Below are 22,348 nucleotides of genomic sequence, written 5' to 3'. Positions count from 1 at the left end.
TATCATAAAATTTCACACATCCACATATTTTATTTTGTACATAACGTGTACACTACACTGTAAAGATACATACTTCAAAGTTTTTTTTGTGTGTGTCAGTTATTCTGCTTCACATTTAATTTATTTTAATATTTGTGTGTTGCTATTTGTGAAATTTGATGGTTATTTCAAAGCATTAATTATTAATATTATAACAATATTAATGGCTACGAGGTGGTAGCACAGGGTGTATGGGTGCTTCCCATTGATGGGTTGCAGCTGGAAAAAGTTCTGCCGCATAAAACGTGTGCTGGATAAGTTGGCGGTTCAATTCGCTGTGGCGACCCCTGAGTAGTAAAGTAACTACGCCAAAAAGAAAATCAATGAATGAATGATAAATTTAGTAATAGTCCAAAATATTATATAGCACAAAACAGTATACATCTATAGAGAAAAACTCGAGAAATCACTTGAAAACTTATTATATTAATATTATTAACCTTATTATTATTATTTTTTCCCCCGAGAGTCTACTGAACAAACCATCATTATACAATGACTTGCCTAATTACCCTAACCAGGCACGTGCACAAACCCTCAGTGAGGCAGGTGCTCAATGCGGTGGTGGGATTGAAATCACAAAGTGAAGAGCGGGTCAGGGGGGGGGGGGGGGGGGGATGGGGGTGAGAGGGGCACCTCAGCTAATGAGGGCAAAGGGGTAGTGGCTCTAGCCACCGGGCCACCCCCCTGTGCACAGCCCTGACCCTAACCTGCCTAGTTAACCTAATTAACCTAGTTAAGCCTTTAAATGTCACTTTAAGCTGTATAGAAGTGTCTTGAAAAATATCTAGTCAAATATTATTTACTGTCATCATGACAAAGATCAAATAAATCAGTTATTAGAGATGAGTTATTAAAACTATTATGTTTAGAAATGTGTTTAAAAAGATCTTTTTTTCTGTTGAACAGAAATTGGGGAAAAAATAAACAGGGGGGCTAATAATTCAAGGGGGCTAATAACTCTGACTTCAACTGTGTATAATATTAATTTTTTTGGGTATTGGTTCTAAAACAAACAAACAGACAAAAAAATATATATCAATATAAACCAGTCTGCTAAACTGGCACTTTTTATTTTAAGCCCAATAACTAAATGACAGTATTTCATTTTCAGCTTGGAACATGATTAACATTACTAGTTAAAAGAATAACTTTCTCATATAAAAGCAGAATAACAGAAAAACTGGAGAAATTTCAAGTGCTTTCTTGGATAAATGTGTTAGTTGATTTCTCTTTTATTCCTTTCTTTTATTTGGCGCGGCCCGTTCCCTTTGACCTCTTCAGTTTGGTAAACTTGGTTGATTGTTTTTTGTGAAATCATTGTCTTATTTTTTATTACTACTTTTTGTGTTAAACTTATTTTTTTCTATAAGCGTTTAAACAACCACAGCTTGTTTATATAAATTTTCATTCATTCATTCATTCATTTTCTTTTCAGCTTAGTCCCTTTATTAATACCGGGGTTGCCACAGCGGAATGAACCGCCAACTCATCCAGCGTGTTTTTACGCAGCTGATGCCCTTCCAGCCGCAACCCATCTCTGGGAAACATCCACACACTCATACACTATGGAAAATTTAGCCTAACCAAATCACCTGTACTTCATATCTTTGGACTTTTGGGGGAAACCGGAGCACCTGGAGGAAACCCATGCGAACACAGGGAGAACATGCAAACTCCACACAGAAACACCAACTGACCCAGGCGAGACTCGAACCAGCGACCTTCTTGCTGCGAGGCGACAACACTACCTACTGCGCCGCCTATAATAATATCATATAGCTTATAACAATTATTATAACTTAATATAATATTTAAGGTTACTTAAATAGCACTTTTGTATCTTGTTGTTCCTCGTATTATAAATAGCAACAATAATTATACTGGCTTAATGTTTTCCTTTTCATTCACCTCGACCATTAAAAAGGAAGGGATGTAACAATCTGTATAAGCAAAAAACTAAAATTACCAATTCAACATTACTGCTAATTTTTAACTTTAAGGTTATTTTTGACACATAACAATACTTATTTCCTCTGGGACTTGCATATGACGAACATCTCAACCTACAGAATTTTGCAGATCATTTACATCAAATGTGAAGCAAGCAATTCCTCTATCTATCCCCAAAACATTGCAGAGGAATCAACACAACGTCTGATCTCTCAGCATAATTAGTGGTGCTAAACTCAATTATAGCTCATATACTCAGGCTTGGATCAAATATAGTAAGGATGTGATTATTGCTGATTACACTGGTGCTCATGTAAACCAAATATACCACGAATGATGTAATTCTGATCTTAATTAGAGTCACCATAATCACAGTAAATTATGTGGATCACTGTGCATTATACAGACAAATATTAAAATTTCCACCACATTTTCCAGGATAAACATGTACCAGGGAGTATTTTGCATGAGTAGGAGGCCGACAAAAACAACACAGCAACAAACAGGCAAACAATTGAAGTTAGAAGTATAAAGTTAATAAACTAAAATACATTCAAAACTCTCTGAATATTATTAATAAATATGCATATTTATGCACATTTTTATGTTAATATTAGGATAAAAACAAACATATAAGTAAAAAAAAAAAAAAAAAAAAATATATATATATATATATATATATATATATATATATATATATATATATATATATAATGTTATAGATCATTTTGAGTGGTGTAAACAAAAACAAAGGTCCCAACGTATTCATGTTTTGCATTTTTTTATTTCTAGAGCTTTCCAAAAATCCAAAAAGAGCCACATATTGATAAATAATGTTATAATAGCTGTTTTAACATCAAGTTATGATTGAATTCACTCTTAATACACTTATGAAATAGTTTGATAACAAGCAGGAAATGCTCATGGACCAATGACATGATTGCATTGAAATGGTCTAAATATTATATATCAAAGTATACATTATTATAAATATATATATCAAAGTATACATTATTATAAATATATATATCAAAGTATACATTATTATAAATAAATATAAGTTTTAATTTAATGTCATTAAAGTCATTTTAATTTAATGTGGACACCTAAATAGTTGTTATCCAAAGCAAAACATGATCGCATTGAAATGGTCTAAATATTATATATCAAAGTATACACTATTATATATATATTCAACATTATATATATATATATATATATATTATATATATGTATATATATATATATATATATTATATATATATATATATATATATATATATATATATATATATATATAAATAAATAAATAAATAAATGTATATATATATGTATATATGTATGTATGTATATATGTATGTATGTATATATATAATATATATATATATATATATATATATATATACATATATATAATATTGTATACTTTGATATATAATATTTAAACCATTTCAATGCGATCATGTTTTGCTTTGGATAACAACTATTTAGGTGTCCACATTAAATTAAAATGACAAAAACAATTCTTGTTAGCTCTAACTAATGTTGTTTTTTTTTTTATATTTTATGATGGGATTTTAAATAAAACATTGGTAACTGATGAACTAGGATTAACAAATAAAGAGAGGGTTATTCTTAGTTAATGTTAGTTAATACAATAATGAAACCTTATTGTAATGTGTACCATTTGGATTAATTGCACAATAATCATATGCGATTGGTGATTAAATGCAAAATGTTACTGTACACTTTCACAATTGATAGGTGGTGTATGAAAATGCCAACACTCTGACTCAAAGAAAGTTTCTCAATGTCATGTGAGAATAAACACTTCTATATAAACACACACACACACACAAACATCCAAAGCAAAACATCTAGAGCGATGGCATCACTGTATTCCGTCATAAGACACCAGTGAATGGGAAATTCCAGCATGACACAATCAATGCAAAGAATGGCCCTGCCCTGAAGACAGCGGTCAACAGCAAAAAAGGTTTTCATAGAAAGATCGCGAGAAGATGCTTGCTATTAATAAAATTGAGCAGTTTCTTATATGCATTATTGGAAAGTAGTCATTTTGACAATTTTAGCAAGTTTGCTGCATGCATTATTGTTATTGTTTATTATTATTATTATTGTAATTATTATTATTATTTCTATGTGAAGCTGATTTGACACAATCTACATTGTAAAAGTGCTACACAAATAAAGATGAATTGAATTATTTACCGACTATGATAATATACAGTGCATCCGGAAAGTATTCATAGCGCTTTTTTCCCACACTTTTTTTTGTTACAGCCTTATTCCAAAATTGATTAAATTAACTTATTTCCTCAACATTCTCCACACAATACCCCATAATGACAATGTGAAAAAAGAGTTTTAGAAACTGTTGCAAATTTATTAAAAAAAAATTTGATCTGGTCTTGGGCTGGGCCACTCAAGAACATTCATCGAGTTGTTGTGAAGCCATTCCATTGATATTGTATGCTTTGGGTCATTGTACTGCTGGAAGATGAACCGTCGCCCCAGTCTGAGGTCAGGAGCACTCTGAAACAGGTTTTCATTCAGGATGTCTCTGTACATTGCTGCATTTATCTTTCCCTCTATCCTGACTAGTCTTCCAGTTCCTGCTGCTGAAAAACATCCCCACTGCCACCCCCACGCTTGTAGGGATGGTATTAGCCTGGGTATGAGCGGTGCCTGGCTTCCTCCAAACGTAACGCCTGGCATTCACACCAAAGAGTTAAATTTTAGTCTCATTAGACCAGAGAATTTAGTTTCTTACGGTCTGAGAGTCCTTCAGATGCCTTTTGGCAAATTCTAGATGGGGTGTGGCTTCCATCTCTATCATACAGGCCTGATTGGTGGATTGCTGCACAGATGGTTGTCCTTCTGTAAGGTTCTCCTCTCCCCACAGAAGAACGCTGGAGCTCAGACAGAGTGACTATCGAGTTATTGATCACCTCCCTGACTAATACTGTGTTCACACGAGACACAGAGGAAGCGTCAAGCGCAAGTGATTTACAAGTTAAGTCAATGCTGCGGTGCGAATAGATATCCTGCGTTGCGATATGCTCGAATGACAGGAATTTTGTGAATGCTGCGGTGCGAATGGCGCGATATGTGCAAATGATGCGATACACGCGAATGTCGCAAATTGTGTGAATGGTGCGGTGCGAATGGTGCGGTGCGAATGGCGCGATATGTGCAAATGATGCGATACGTGCGAATGTCGTGAATTGTGTGAATGGTGCGGTGCGAATGGCGCGATACGTGCAAATGATGCGATACGAGCGAATGTCGTAAATTGTGTGAATAGTGCGGTGCGAATGGCGCGATACGTGCAAATGATGCAATACGCGCAAATGTCGTGAATTGTGTGAGTGGTGCGGTGCGAATGCCGCGATACGTGCAAATGATGTGATACGCGCGAATGTCGTGAATTGTGTGAATGGTGCGGTGCGAATGGCGCGATACGTGCAAATGATGCGATACGCGCGAATGTCGTAAATTGTGTGAATAGTGTGGTGCGAATGGCGCAATATGTGCAAATGATGCAATACACGCAAATGTCGTGAATTGTGTGAGTGGTGCGGTGCGAATGGCGCGATATGTGCAAATGATGCGATACACGCGAATGTCGTGAATTGTGTGAGTGGTGCGGTGCGAATGGCACGATATGTGCAAATGATGCAATACGCGCAAATGTCGTGAATTGTGTGAGTGGTGCGGTGCGAATGGCGCGATATGTGCAAATGATGCGATACACGCGAATGTCGCAGATTGTGTGAATGGTGCGGTGCGAATGGTGCGGTGCGAATGGCGCGATATGTGCAAATGATGCGATACGTGCGAATGTCGTGAATTGTGTGAATGGTGCGGTGCGAATGGCGCGATACGTGCAAATGATGCGATACGAGCGAATGTCGTAAATTGTGTGAGTAGTGCGGTGCGAATGGCACAATATGTGCAAATGATGCAATACGAGCGAATGTCGTAAATTGTGTGAATAGTGCGGTGCGAATGGCGCGATACGTGCAAATGATGCAATACGCGCAAATGTCGTGAATTGTGTGAGTGGTGCGGTGCGAATGCCGCGATACGTGCAAATGATGTGATACGCGCGAATGTCGTGAATTGTGTGAATGGTGCGGTGCGAATGGCGCGATACGTGCAAATGATGCGATACGCGCGAATGTCGTAAATTGTGTGAATAGTGTGGTGCGAATGGCGCAATATGTGCAAATGATGCAATACGCGCAAATGTCGTGAATTGTGTGAGTGGTGCGGTGCGAATGCCGCGATACGTGCAAATGATGCGATACGTGCGAATGTCGTGAATTGTGTGAATAGTGCAGTGCGAATGGCGCGATACGTGCAAATGATGCAATACGCGCAAATGTCGTGAATTGTGTGAGTGGTGCGGTGCGAATGCCGCAATATGTGCAAATGATGCGATACGCGCGAATGTCGCGAATTGTGTGAATGGTGCGGTGCGAATGGCGCGATACGTGCAAATGATGCGATACGCGCGAATGTGGTGTATTGTGTGAATAGTGCGGTGCGAATGGCGCGATACGTGCAAATGATGCAATACGCGCAAAAGTCGTGAATTGTGTGAGTGGTGCGGTGCGAATGGCGCAATACGTGCAAATGATGCGATACGTGCGAATGTGGTGTATTGTGTGAATAGTGCGGTGCGAATGGCGCGATACGTGCAAATGATGCAATACGCGCAAAAGTCGTGAATTGTGTGAGTGGTGCGGTGCGAATGGCGCGATACGCAAGAATGGCGCTGCATGAATTGAGAGATTTGCGCACTTAACGCGTGAATCGTGCGAACTGCTTCAGTGGACATTGGGGCCGCGTTAACCAATCAGGAGCTTGCTCTTGTGGGGGCATGATTATGACGTAGCACCTGTTGTTGGTGTCTTGGGGTAAAATCCTCCTGCACACCGACAACAGTTCATCAAACTGGGCTCGGCTCTGTCATAAGCACCGCTGAAATCTTCCAGTATCCAGGTTAAGTTTCTGGAGAAGTTTATGAGCTCACAGAGCTGGGTGCTCCTCTGAAAGGATCTAGTGGACTGCTCCAAACAAATCAACACTGTTTTTCCAAATTAGCTGCTGAAACATCTCAAGAATGATCAATGGAAACAGAAAGTACCTGAGCTCCATTTAGAGCTTTATGGCAAAGCCTGTGAATACTTGTGATTTTTCAGATTTTTTATTTTTTAATAAATTTGCAACAATTCCAAAAACTCTTTTTCCACATTGTCATTATGGGGTATTGTGTAGAGAATGTTGAGGAAGTAAATGAATTTAATCTATTTTGGAATAAGGCTGTAACATAAAAAACGTGGAAAAAGTGAAGCGCTATGAATACTTTCCGCATGCTCTGTAATAATTGTTGTTGTGACATTATCAAGTACAGATATGGACAAAAGCATTGGTACACTTCCATGGAAGAAAAAAGAAAAATACTGTGGTCACTGAAAAACTGGAAATCCAATCATGCTTTCAAATTGTGGTTTAAAAGAAGCATTAAACAAAGGCAAACTAATGAAACTGGCTTGAACAAAATTCAAGGGTACCAACAATTCTGTCCATGTTATTAAAAATCAAACAAAAGCTCATGTGCAAAGTACAAAAGCATTGACTGCATGTTAAAGCCTAAACAATTGGTAATTAAAATGACGTTTTACTTAAGTTATGAAACCAAAAATCTCTGCAAGACGTTATATAGGTAAATAATATCACACACATTTCCTGTTTTTTTTTGTCCATTTCTCCAATGAAAAGTCTTCAAAAACAAAGCCAGAGCAGAACATTTGTGTCTCTAAGAGCAAAGTTCCTGAATGAATCTATTCGTAAACAAATCAAGTGAATAAAGACTTTGTTTCTAAATAAATCATCCAAATCATTTGAATCAATGAATCATATTATTCAAGTGTTGTTATTTCTGTGACATTTTCTGGCCATTTTTGAGAACAGCTCAAGAATGAGTCTGTTTTTGAACAATTAAGTGAACCAAACAGCCAAAAAGATAACAAGTAAAGCACACTGCAAAATTGAACAGCTCTTACCTCATTTAATTCAGTTTCTGGCTCCAGCAGATCTTCTGGCGTACACTCAGTTTCCTCCTCAGATGAAGACGGATGTCTGTTTTCTGTATGTATATAGGACGTGTTCTGTGGACTGGATGCTTCAGGCTCAAATCCGATTAGGTTTTCCACATGTACCCGATCTCCGGCTGGTTCTTGGGATCCCGGTGTACTGTATTTTAATTGTGGCTGTAGACTGAGGTCAGCGGTCTCTCTGGTTGGAGATGTTGTTGGAGAATCTCTCACTCTGGTTCCCCATCTTTGTGGTTTTACCGAAAAATCATCGTAAATTACTTCGACATCCATGGAATCGGAGGAGACAGGCGGCGACGGTTCTTCAACGTCAAACGATATTAAATCAAAACTCGTAGGAACTTCTTGCGGCCGCTCTGCTGATTTACACATTTCCATCGCCATCACTTTTTCTCCTTCATGTCTCAGTCTTTCTTTTTGTCTTTCAATCTCCTCGATTCTTCGTCTTTCTTCCTCCATTTCTTTCCTTAATCTCTCCAGTTCTCTTTCTTTTCTCAATTTTTCCTCTTCCTTCTGTCTTTCTAATTCCTGATTCCTTCGTCTTTCTTCTTCCATTTCTCTTTCTTTTCTTAGTCTTTCTTTTTCCTGAATCCTCCTCCTTTCTTCTTCCATTTCTTTCTCTTTCCTTATTCTTTCTATTTCTCTTTCTTTTCTTAGTCTTTCTTCCTCTTTCTGTCTTTCTAATTCCTGAATCCTTCGTCTTTCTTCTTCCATTTCTCTTTCTTTGCTCTGTCTTTCTTCTTTCATTTCTCTCTCTTTTCTTAATCTTTCTTCCTCTTTCTGTCTTTCCAACTCTTGAATTTTTCTCCTCTCTTCTTCCAAATCTCTTTCTTTCCTCAATCTCTCCATTTGTTCTTCCTTTTCTTTCCTCATTCTCTCCATTTCTCTTTCTTTTTTTAGTCTTTCCTCTTCCCTTTGTCTCTCAAACTCTTGAATTCGCCTCCTCTCTTCTTCCAATTCTTTTTCCTTTCTTATTCTCTCCTCCTCTTTCTGTCTCTCCAACTGCTGAATTCTTTGTCTTTCTTCTTCCATTTCTCTTTCTTTTCTTAATCTTTCCTCTTCTTTCTGTCTTTCTAATTTCTGAATCCTTCGTCTTTCTTCTTCCATTTCTTTTTCTTTCTTTATTCTCTCCATTTCTTGCTCCTTTCTCAGTCTTTCTTCCTCTTTCTGTCTCTCCAACTCTTGAATTCTCAGTCTTTCTTCCTCAATTTCTTTTTCTTTCCTTATTCTCTCCATTTCTCTTTCTTTTCTCAGTCTTTCTTCCTCTTTCTGTCTTTCTAATTCCTGAATTCTTTGTCTTTTTTCTTCAATTTCTTTTTCTTTCTTTATTCTCTCTATTTCTTGCTCCTTTCTCAGTCTTTCTTCCTCTTTCTGTCTCTCCAGTTCTTGAATCCTTCGTCTTTCTTCTTCCATTTCTTTTTCTTTTTTTAATCTCGCAATTTCCCTCTCTTTTCTCAATCTGTCTTCTTTCTGTCTCTCTAACTCTTGAATTCTTCTTCTTTCTTCCTCCATTTCCTTTTCTTTCCTTATTCTCTCCATTTCTTGTTCTTTCCTCAATCTTTCCTCTTCCATCTGTCTCTCCAACTCTTGAATTCTTCGTCTTTCTTCTTCCATTTCTTTTTCTTTCCTTATTCTCTCCATTTCTTGTTCTTTTCTCAATCTTTCCTCTTCCATCCGTCTCTCCAACTCTTGAATTCTTCGTCTTTCTTCTTCCATTTCTTTTTCTTTCCTTATTCTCTCCATTTCTTGTTCTTTTCTCAATCTTTCCTCTTCCATTTGTCTCTCCAACTCTTGAATTCTTCGTCTTTCTTCTTCAATTTCTTTTTCTTTCCTAATTCTCTCCATTTCTTCTTCTTCTTTCCTCCGTCTTTCCTCCTCTTTCTGTCTCTCCAGCTCTTGGACCCGTTGTCTCTCTTCTTCCATCTCCTTTTCTTTCTTTACCCTCTCTTTTTCTCGTTCCTGTCTCAATCGCTCCTCTTGTCGCAGTCTTTCCTCCTCAATTCGTTTCCTCTCCTCAATTTCTCTCTCTTTCTTCAACCTCTCTTCTTTTTCTCGTTCCTGTCTCTGTCTTTCTTCTTTTCTCTGTCTTTCCATCTCCTGAATTTTTCGTCTCTTTTCTTCCAGTTCTCTTTCCTTCTGTTGTTTCTCCATTCTCGCTCTTTCCTCCTCTTTCTGTCTCTCTATTTCTTTTTCAGCCTGTCTTCTTTCTTCTTCCATTTTTCTCTTTAGTTCTTCCTCTTGCTTTCTTGTTTCTTCTATCTGCCTTTGTCTTTCCACTTCTTGCTTTTTCTCTTCCTCTCCTTCTCGTTGCTTTCTTTCCTTCTCTAACTGCTCATCCTTTTTTTGTTTTTCTTCTTCTTCTTCCTTTCGTTTCTTCTCTGCATCGAAGCTTAATCCAACTCTTCTGTAAACAGGCATAATGACAGAGTTCTCCATATCTTCTTCTCCATCATCATCATCATCATCATCACAATCATCATCATTTTCTTCTCTATTTTCCACAAATGTAGCAGTGTTATTTTCTGTTGTTCTTGATGGTTTTATACTTGTCTCTGTTTCCACTTTTTCTGATGATCTCTCATTCAGCAGCTCATCTGAGGAGCTCTGGTTCTTCTCAGATGTTGGACTGCAAATAGATGTTTCAAAAGATGTTAGAGATTTGAAAGTAAAGACACCATAGTGCCAAAAAGAAAAAACAAACCACAAAAGATCAAATGGGAAAATCTTGTAATTAATTTGTTAAAATGATCTTATGTTGCATAAGTAAAGTTTAAGTAATAGGCTAAATACATTGCATTTTGGCAATCAAAATGATACATAAACATAATTGAGTAATTCCAGCATTATGGATGTGACGTTAGCAGTAAAAACTCAAAAGATAAATTACCATAGAAAGTACATGTTACATTATATTGAAACAATATCCGTTGCACCGCCCAAATTTTCTAAACCCGCCTATGCACAATCATGTTCAAAACAGCGGTTACCCACCCAATCTGGCAACACTGTTTAGCTTATATAACTTACTCCCTATTGAATTTATTTATGTCCAATTGCCCTATACTGCATGTGTTTGGACTGTGGGGGAAACCGAAGCACCTGGGGCCTCATGTGCGAAGACTTGCGTTGAAACCATACTAAAACATTGTGTACGCACAAAACTGTAAATGTGCGCAGTTAAAATTCAGATGTATAAAACGCTGCATATGCCGAATCCCACGCATATTCTCTTTGTTACTCTTTGAAACTGAGCGCAACATGCACGAGCACAAAACCCCTCCCTGCTTCCTTCCCTGTATGAATATGCTAATGACTCTACTTTGGCAAAACCAAACGAAGAAGCAATGGCACAAGTAAATAGAGAACCTTTAAACAGAATGTGAATTGGAAGTGCACCTATCGGAGGTAGATTGGAGAGAAGCAGTGTTATTTGCAGGTTTGTCCTCCGGAATTAATAACAAAAGAAAAAAAAATAATTGGAGAGTTTAGCAGATGCGGTAATGCAGCGGGGTCTCGTTGGACACCTCGTTGGAATGAGGTAATAGAGTGATAGTTGAGCAGTCTTCAGCAGCGCGAGTGGCGTAGCTCTTAAAGCGCATGGCAACATGTTCTAACACTATCATTCCTGAACCCGGTTTGAAACCAGAGTCTGACTAACTTATTTTTCTTTTTTCCCCATTACATATCAGATTTTGCCTACTCTTCATCACTAGGAAGACAAGTAGGAATCATTAATAAGTGTGTGTATTATGCTAAGCGCATTTGAGCATCACATATTATTTGCACATTTATTGAATGGAAATGTTTCTGATTCACGTATGTATATTTGTTTTCAGATGGCGCCTTTATAGCAATGTGCGTGCAGTCGATTGCTCCGATGACATTGGATGAAACTGGCGATCGCTGAAAGTTGCGCTTTAATGTTTGGCTGGTCAACTGTATGGTATGGAAACCTTATATACCTGCTAGACATGCAGATGATCCCGTCCCATACAGCTATTATTGCACAGCTCAAAGATAATTTGTAGTGTACAATTTAACATAACTGCCTCTAGAAGTCGCCAAAGGAAATAAAACAACACACACAGGAATTGTGCGTACGGCAGGCATGAATTTGGCGTGGACCAACGCACATTCTCACTTTCATTTCATCATTAGTAAATCCAAACGTGAGTGTGAAACTTGGCGTACGCAAAGCTTTTGTGCGTACGCAGCATTGATACATGAGGCCCCTGGAGAAAACCCACACGAACACGGGGAGAACATGTAAACCCCACACAGAAACGTCAACTGATCCAGCCGGGCCTCGAACCAGCAACCTTTTTGCTTTGAGGCTACCCACTGGACCACCATGCTGGATTTACAAGAAGAAAGTGCCATTATGGATGTGACAGATGTGAAATTGGCACTTGTGTGACTTCAAAAATAAAATATAATAGTTTGAAAACATTGACAGAGGCATTTTTGAGTATTTCTAAAGCACTGTAAAATACTTGCCTACACAAAAAAAACAGAGACAGTTTCTGTATTTTGGTGAAAATGGAATTTTGTTAATGGCAAGGTTGACATTTGCATGGAATTGCTTAATTGTGATATTAACTAAAGATTGTGTCTTACAAAGACATTTTGTGTAAATAGATTAAAACTAGCTGTCAAAATTAACGCGTTAACGCATGCGATTAATTTTAAATAATTAACGCTTTAAAAAATTTACGCAATTAACGCAGTTGCAGTTTTTTTTACTGCAATAAATGTGGATAAGACCAAGGAAGCACTTTTTGAAGGCAAGTTTCAGTATAAAACAATTAGTCGCATCACCAGGCTCTCCAGAGTTTCATTCAATTTCGGGTGTTTCATTTTTAACTTTCTGTTGTAAGTTGATACCGCATGGCGAACAGAAAGACAATCCTCCGCATTTCGTGACTCGGTGTTCCTTTAAGGTAAGGTTCCTTTTAAGGCTACACGGTAGAATTTTAATAAGAGTATAATCTTAATCCTATTAAAATCGGAGTATTGGTGTCTTATGTAAATGTACTCAGAACGTCTCTGGTAAAGTCGCGAGCTGTCAAAGACAAGGCATTACTCTGCCTTTCAGCATGAGCCCTCCAAGTTTAGCATGTTTCCTCATTAAACGCAACGAAAGCGTATGCTTCGCGTTGTTGTGTCAGAATCCTTGTGAAATACAGTAATACTTTAGGACGCTTAGTTTAAGCAAATTTGATGAACGTGATCATGCGTGTTGAATCTGAGGGGAGTCGCTCCAGTATGGAAGGCCGTTGGGGCCAAAACGTCTGCAGCGCGTTGTGTGTGTCTGTCTGTGTGCGTGTCTGTGTCAGGCCCGTTGAGGGGTGTCAGGGGTGGAGTGAGCGACGTATCTGAGTGGGGGCGAGAGGGGTGTGCAATGTATTTAACGACCGGTTTGCAAGAAATTATCATTCGTTTGCGGGCATTTGGGAGTCTCTGTGCACTTGCGGGATACTCCTAGTCTTAGCAACTGGATGAATGTAAAGGAGGATTAAGCAAAATTGTTTCTACTCTATAACTAATGTTCTCAATTCACAGCAATAAAACTTTACAATGAGTGCAACAGTTTGTATTCTATAGTTTATTATTATAATTTTTCATTTTCCATATCTGCAATTCCTGTATTTTGGCATTTTTTTGCAGTCCACTTAGAATCCAACATGAAAATCAATGTTTTCTTTATTGGCATTGATTGTTTTGAAATTTAAATGTCATTAACATGCCTGTGTTTTAATTTCTGTAATAAATATGGCTGTCAAGCCAGGATCTTGATGGTTTATTGTGGGTATGTTGTTTACATGAAGAAATCTGTGTTACAAGTTAAACAAAAATTCTATTAAACAATTATATTTTGAATTTAAATATTTTTTGTCTTGCGTTTACATTAATTTTACATTTAAATAGCCAAAATGACAAGTTTCAGTATTTTAATTGCCATTAATCGCGATTCATTTTTTTTAAAAGGTGTGATTAATTAGTAATATATATATATATAAACATGTCATTGTATCATAATCACTTGTACTCAATTATAGAAGAAAATGTTTTGTTTAAAATCTTTTCTTTTTTTTGCATAAGTAAAATGTGGAGGATCCTTATATATATATATTCACAAACATTTTGCAATTGTACATACCCCCCACCCTCAAAAAAAAAAAAAAAATTAAATACATAAATAAAAGAAAAAGAGAAAAGAATAAAATAAATGCCAACTAGCCCAGCTGGGATTCGAACCAGTGGCCTTCTTGCGTTGAGGCAGCAGTGCTAACCACTGAGCCACTGTGTCACCCGGCATTGTAATTTTTTATACAACATAAATTGCGATACTAAATTTAATTTCACCAGATGAAATAAACAGGTCTATTTGAAAAAAAAAAATCATCATTTTAGATACAATAGATTGGGATGCTTTAGTAAGGTAATATATCTACATAAAATACAATAAACCAATCACAAATACTGAAAAATACAGTCCTAATAACAATTTTAAAATTTCACTAAATGCATTCTTTGAGTCTATTAAAAAAATTGTGAACTACTAGAATACCAAGGTTTGTTCGCAACATCGTGATGAAACAAATGGTCAATAACATTATAAACAGCATGTCATCACACTTTTGCATAGAATATTCAAAAACGAATGGGTTATAGTTTTCTTTCCGATGCTTTGAAACTATCACAGGCCATTTTTATAATTTTGACAACAACAATAAAGAAAACAAAAGAGTTCAGTGATTTCCCAAACAATAATTTCAAGCTACTAATTAAAATGGACTAGACCTGGGGAAAGGTTCTTTGTTTCATACTATTTAAAAACACAGTAGAGAAATATTCAAAAGATACCTGTGAGAAACCAAATATGTAAATATGTATGCAAATATGAAAGCCAATTGTTTACTTTCTGAAGGAATCTGCACTTTATGAAACATCAACTAAATTTGAGGTATGAAAAGCGATCAGGGGCCAAAAGCATAACGCATTACATTTGATTGTGTCAGCACATTTAGTTTGAGCATGTTAATGCATCAGATAAAACTCTTGTATTCGAGACCATATTTGCAAATGTGACATGATAATATCAATATACAAACATCAAAGAGCCTGTTTATTTATGACGCGCATCATAATGGTCTAGAATGCAAACATCAGATGTTACATATTGCCTGACATAAAAAAGTACTAAAGAAACATGTTTAAGGGCGACAGTGGCTCAGTAGGTAGTGCTGTCACCTCATAGAAAGAGGCTGGTTCGAGCCTCGGCAGGCTCAGTTGGCGTTTCTGTGTGGAGTGTGTGTGTTCTCCCTACGTTCGTGTGGGTTTTCTCTGGGTGCTCCGGTTTCCTCCACAAATCCAAAGACATGTGGTACAGGTGAATTGGGTAAGCTAAATTGTCTGTAGTGTATGAGTGTGAATGGGTGTGTATGGGTGTTTCCCAGAGATGGGTTGCAGCTGGAAGGGCATCCGCTGCAAAAATATGTGCTGGATAAGTTGGCAGTTCATTCCACTGTGGCGACCAAAGAATAATAAAGGGACTAAGCCGAAAAGAAAATGAATGAATGAATGAATGAATGAAACGTAAAAAAAAATGCCGACTGTTTTGACAGGGAATTTCATTTTTCACTTAACATTTTTGTCCCTGATCACCTTCCATTTTGAGGTAATTATTGGCGTGATATTGACAGATGCAACTAAATTGCTGTTGATTTATATCCATAACAGGTATGCACTTTAATGCTATCATACAAAATATTATATTATAAAATCAAATGTGGCGATGCAGTGGCGCAGTAGGTAGTGCTGTCGCCTCACAGCAAGAAGGTCGCTGGTTCGATCCTCGGCTTAGTTGGCTTTTCTATGCGGAGTTTGCATGTTCTCCCTGCCTTCGCGTGGGTTTCCTCTGGGTGCTCCGGTTACCTCCACAGTCCAAAGACATGCGGTACAGGTGAACTGGGTAGGCTAAATTGTCCATTGTGTATGAGTGTGTTTGTGAATGTGTGTGTGGATGCTTCTCAGAGATGGGTTGAGGCTGGAAGGGCATCCGCTGCGTAAAAACTTGCTGGATAAATTGGCGGTTCATTCCGCTGTGGCGACCCGGATTAATAAAGGGACTAAGCCAACAAGAAAATGAATGAATGAATGAATAAATTGTTGGTAGTGTTTTAGTGTGTTTGTGAATGTGTGTGGATGTTTCCCAGAGATGGGTTGCGGCTGGAAGGGCATCCGCTGCAAAAATATGTGCTGGATAAGTTGGCAGTTCATTCCGCTGTGGCGACCCTGGATTAATAAAGGGACTAAGCTGACAAGAAAATGAATGAATGAATATCAAATGTACTGTACATTAAACATTATTGCCATATTATCTTTTATCTCCTATAAAATATTAATATTTAAACTACTATGAATATTAATAAAAAAACACACTGTTAAATTATGGAGTTTATTTGTAACATTAAAATTTGTTGGATCAAAAATCAATATATATATATATATATATATATATATATATTTATATATATATATATATATATATATATATATATATATATATATATATATATATATATATATATATATATATATATATATATATAATAATGTAAAGCCAAATACCGAGTAGAAGTTAGGTAAGTACAAATAAATAACTAGTAAATCATGAGATACATAAAGACCATATAATCAGAAAAGCTGTACATTAGAAGAAAGAAACAAAGGATTTGACAATATCAAACGTTTAATTCCAGGACTTAACAGTTTTTGACTGAGCTCCATGTACTGTGATTTTTTTCCCTGTTCTGAATATTTCGCAAATGATGTTTAACAGAGAAAGGAATTTTTCACAGTATTTCCTATAATACTTTTTCTTCTGGAGAAAGTCTTATTTGTTTTATTTTAGCTAGAATAAGAGTTTTAAAAGTATTTTAAAAGTTTAATAAAATAAAAGTTTTACATTTTTAAAACTATTTTAAGGTCAATATTATTAGCCCCCTTGAGCATTTTTTCATATTGTCTACAAAACAAACCACTGTTATACAATGACTTGCCCAATTACCCTAACTTTAACCTAGTTAAGCCTTTAAATGTCACTTTAAGCTGAATAGTAGTATCTTGAAAGATATTTAGTAAAATATGTGTTGTCATCATGGCAAATCAGTTAATAGAAATGAGTTATTATGTTTACAAATGTGTTGACGAAATCTCCTTTCCATTAAACAGAAATGTACAGTATTTAGGAGGGCTAATAGTTCAACTGCATATATTAATATTATGAAGTGAGGAACGAGATCAATGACAGTTCTCTCAAATGAGCCCTGCTTGAACACACTTTATTTTGATTACAAATATTATGAAGATAAAAAAGAGAGAAGAAAGCAGATCATGCGGGTTCACTAACCTTTTAGGAGCTCCAGTGGATGGCGAGCGCGTCCTCGGCGAGTCCAAGCTCAGATTCTGGATTCTCTGTTTAATGTCAACAGTTATTTCAGCAGGAGTGACGTCTCTTCTGTTGACGGCGTCCCGGCGCTGAGACGCTGCAGATCGGTCAAACAGGAGGCTGATCCTTCGTTTAATGCTGCCTCCGCTCATCTCTTCATCTAACATTTCCTTTTTATCCACCGCAGGTTTGGACTCTGACACTGCAGGTGGAGAAAGTGGCGCCTTGTGGATTTGAGCATCATTTCTAATAGCAGTCTCAGGTGACTCGAATTTGGACGTCAGATGGACAGAGAGACGATTTCGGGCCGGCCAGCATCGTGGAGACACTTTGCCATCCGTTTCAGACTCGCCATCATGCGCTTTCTGTTTGTTTAAAGTCTCATTTTGAGAGCTCAATGATTTTGCTCTGCTTCTGAATTGAACTTTCTGCACATCTTCGTCTGCATTTTTGCTCTCAGAGCTTTTTGGTTTATCTATCAAGTCTGTTTTTTGGGGTGTAGAAGCGGACCCGTTTACTGTGCCGTTTGCGTCTGGTGTGATTTCTTTAGGCTTGGTGTAATCCAGAAGTGTTTCCGAAGACGAGGCTCGCTGGAGGTGTTTGGTGAAATTGGTTTTCGGGGCTCGGATTGAGCGGACGGTGGGGTTTCTTTGCAAGGTGAATGGTTTTGGCATGAGGTGTGGTTTTGGGCCCAGCGATGGCTTCGGGGAGTCTTCTGGTAGCGCAGAGGATTGAGATGAATCATCATCTGGGTTAATGAGTGCCATTTCCCTGGTGGTCGCCTTCACCACCGCAGCCATAGCAACACACTGCACCTAGAGGAGAAACACACCGGCGGGATTTCAGTGGCATTAACAGACATCTTTAGGGTGTTACTGTAAACACGCAAACATGTTTGAACATATCGTACAGTCAAATAATGTATGCTTTTGCTGCTTGTTCAAATTACTTATTTGAAATGAGCTGAAACAACAAAGTTCTTAAATTTTTTTGGGGGGGGACAACTTGATTAATTCATGTTCAATCAATTTAAATTCATATAAAGAACTATTATGCTAACTTAATCGATTTGTGTTGGGAATTGTGTTGAACCCCGCATTTTTTAGAGTGTACATTAAAAAAAATAGGTTTGCTGCTTGTTTATTCATTCATTTTCCTTCAGCTTAGTCCCTTATTTATCAGGGGTCACCACAGTGGAATGAACCGCCAACTTTTCCGGCATATGTTTTTCGCAGTGGATGCCCTTCCAGCCGCAACCCAGTACAGGGAAACAACCACACACTATCATTCACACACACACTCAAACACTACAGTCAATTTAGCTCATCCAATTCACATATAGCACATGTGTTTGGACAGTGGGAGCACCCGGAGTACTCAACATGAGGAGAACATGCAAACTCCACAACCTTCATGCAACATGAGGAGAGCCCGCAAACTCCACAACCTTCTTGTTGTGAGGCGATAGTACTAACCATTGAGCCACCATGCCATTTTTCACTGCTTGTTTAATTTACTTATCAATTTGAGCTGAAGAACACAATTATTGCGATTTTTTTAAGGGGACAACTTAACTGTTTTATGTTCAATCCACTTGATTTTTAATAGTTAACTTAATGTGTTTTGTGTTGGGACAGATAGAATGAATTGCGTGGAACCCTCTACTTAAAAAAGCAAAACAAGTATACAAAATGCCAGGTTACACACATTCCTTCATGTTGTCCCAACACAAATCTATTAAGTTAACTTTAGGAAAATGATTTATGTTCAATCCACTTAAATTTGTACAAAAATATTAAGTTGCCCTGTAAGAACTGTGTAGTTTCAACTCATTTTAAATAAGTACTGCGATACGTAATTTTTTGACTATAAGTAATCAAAAAAAGTTGAGTCATCAAATGATTTGTACATGTGTTTTGTTGCAGAAGGGCGGTGCTGTGGTGCAGTGGGTAGCACGATCGCCTCACAGCAAGAGGATCGCTGGTTTTAGCCCCAGCTGGGCCAGTTGGCTATTCTGTATGGAGTTTTCAGGTTCTCTGCATATTCGTGTGGATTGGGTTCATGAGAACGAGACGAGACAATATTTTAATACTATTTTTTAGACTAATCTTCGACGATGAAATATATGAATGGAAAAAAGTATTTTATTAAACTGAAAAAAAAACTAAATAAATCACAAAATGCAAAACTATTTAGTTGCTTTTTTAAACTAACCTGTAATTAATTTTATCTTACTTCTGTTTTAATTAACTACAGTATATGCTGTAAAGGACATGCAAAAACTGCAAAACATTTTGCTTATATGTGAATAGGAAATAATATTTTTGCATACAATTTTAAATAATAGCTATATATTTGCTAATACATGAAAATACATTTTAAATAAACTGAAGAAAAAAAAAATCACAAACTGCAAAACAATTTAGGTGCTTTTTAAAAAAAAAAATTGCAATGAATGGTTTTTTATTTATTTTTTGTTCAATTATGTGCCCAAATGGACATGCAAAAACTGCAATAGTTTATTTAGCTATAAACTCTACTGACTGACCTCACATACGAAATCAAACTCCTTGCAACAAATTGAGGTTAATTTTTTTTGTAATTTTAGGTACTTAATTTTTTCATTAAAATTAGATTTTTTTATTTGACTCATTCTGGGGTACTGGATGTGACATTGAAGTAAGGACTGATAGGAAGGAGTTGTTGTTTTAATGTAATTTAATACCGCTCGCCTAATGAAAAGAAAGCATCTCCCAGACAGCAAAAATGTGTGTTCAGTAATGATGATGTGACTAGTCTCGAGGAGATAACTCTGTGTGTGTGTGTGTGTGTGTCTGTGTGCTAATTTTACCCTCACGCTCCACCATAACATCACAACTCACAAGACAACTTTTCACTTTGACGAGAAATCTTGTCGTGATTTAATCTTGCGAGATCTCATCATACGAGATCTTGACACATCTCTAGTGAATTGGGTAAGCTAAATTGGCTGTAGTGTATGTATGTGAATGACTGTGTATGGGTGTTTCCCAGGGATGGCCAGCATCCGCTGCGTAAAACTTATGCTGGATAAGTTGGCGGATCATTCTGCTGTGGTGATCCCGGATTAATAAAGGGACTAAGCCGAAAAGAAAATGAATGAATGAACAAATTAATTTTGTTGCACATTTAACATTATATATTTATACATTTACATTATACATTTATTATATTTATATATTTAACATAGAATCAAATCTTATCTCTAGGTAAACAAATGCTTCTTACAAGTATCATGGAATTTTATATTTTATATTATTAATATTTTTTTTTTTCTGTAGAAAGTATTATTAGTTTGGCTATAATAAAAGCAGATTTAGATTCTTAAGAAATGATATTTCATTCATTCATTCATTTTCTTTTCGGCTAAGTCCCTTTATTAACCTGGGGTTGCCACAGCGGAATGAACCGCCAACTTATCCAGCATATGTTTTATGCAGCGGATGCCCTTCCAGCCTCATCCCAGTACTGGGAAACACATATACGCACTCATATTGAAATGCACTCATGCACTACGGCAATTTTATGTATTCAATTCACCTATAGCGCATGTCTTTGGACTGTGGGGGACAGCGGAGCACAGGAAACCTACACCAAAATGGCGAGAACATGCAAACTTCACACAGAAATGACAACTGGCCCAGCCAGGACTCGAACCCACAGCCTTCGTGCTGTGAGACTAGATCAACATTTTGTGGTCAGTATTGTAAGCAATAAAAAAAAAAAAAAATTAATAATTAATTAAAAATAAGATTAAAATTTAATAATAATAAAAAAATATTTTTTTAAGATGAAATAGTACAGCATATAATTTAACATATAATATTACTTTTAAAAACGAATGTAACTTTACATTTAGATTTACATCTCAGATTTATTTTCTGAGAAAAAACTTTTAATACATTTTTGTTGATACTTTTCGCCTACATTGTGTTAAGCATTTTAAACAAAATGTTTATTAGAACAATAATTTTAAAAAAGTCTACCGTAAAAATATTATATAAAAAAATATATGTATATATATTTTGCAAGAAAAATAATTATAGTATAAAGAATTATACAATGATACTTTTTCCCAATAAAGCAAAGGTAGCATGCATGTTGTTTATTTCAGTTTCTAGATATGTTATGCATGCTATAACAAGTATATAAGAGCAAATTGAATGAACAAATGAATGAAAACTTGAACCCATGAAATAAACGCACTCCAGTCCAGGCCAATCCTGCTGGTTTAGCTCTCTGAGGTCGTGTTACTCAGGTTAGGCTAGATTTTTAGGTTTTTCCATCCAACTAGAGCTACTCAAACAAGAAACGACTAGACGTTCCTCTGCAAGCTATTTATACACACCCTGCATGACCCACAATCAATGACCAAATACTAATAATACTAAGACTTTTTGACGATGGTATTGGGTCAAAAATGACTTGGACTTTATAGCAAAAAAAATCAAATAACACTGTCAAATAAAAATCTGTTATTTAAAACATTCCGTTTGTTGCAGGCTTTTTCAGTTTATTTAATGTTAATGAATTATTATCTCTGCATTGTCAACTTTTTTAAAGTTGAAAGTTAACTCTGTGGTGACTTTTATTGACATTTTAGTAGTATGAAAAATGTATTGCCTAAAATTATATATATATATATATATATATATATATATATATATATATATATATATATATATATATATATATATATTTATATATATAAAAAGAA

The 22,348-nt window shown here is 36.4% G+C and overlaps 1 protein-coding gene across 1 annotated transcript in view; it reads right to left on the bottom strand.

The window, feature by feature from the left end:
• tnks1bp1 (tankyrase 1 binding protein 1) overlaps window positions 1-22,348 on the bottom strand; it is a 58,388-nt gene that overhangs the window by 34,385 nt on the left and 1,655 nt on the right. Inside the window, 3 exon segments of the mRNA NM_001267589.1 lie at window positions 8,088-9,798; window positions 9,901-10,764; window positions 17,554-18,407. Of these exon segments, the coding sequence (NP_001254518.1) occupies window positions 8,088-9,798; window positions 9,901-10,764; window positions 17,554-18,392 (3,414 nt within the window). The 5' untranslated portion in view covers window positions 18,393-18,407.

The sequence above is a fragment of the Danio rerio genome, chromosome 5 (assembly GCF_052040795.2).
Source record: "Danio rerio strain M-AB ecotype USA chromosome 5, GRCz13ab, whole genome shotgun sequence".
Lineage (NCBI taxonomy): Eukaryota > Metazoa > Chordata > Actinopteri > Cypriniformes > Danionidae > Danio > Danio rerio.
The sequence above is the reverse complement of the archived record's forward strand: the minus strand, read 5'-3'. Positions and strand labels throughout refer to the sequence as shown.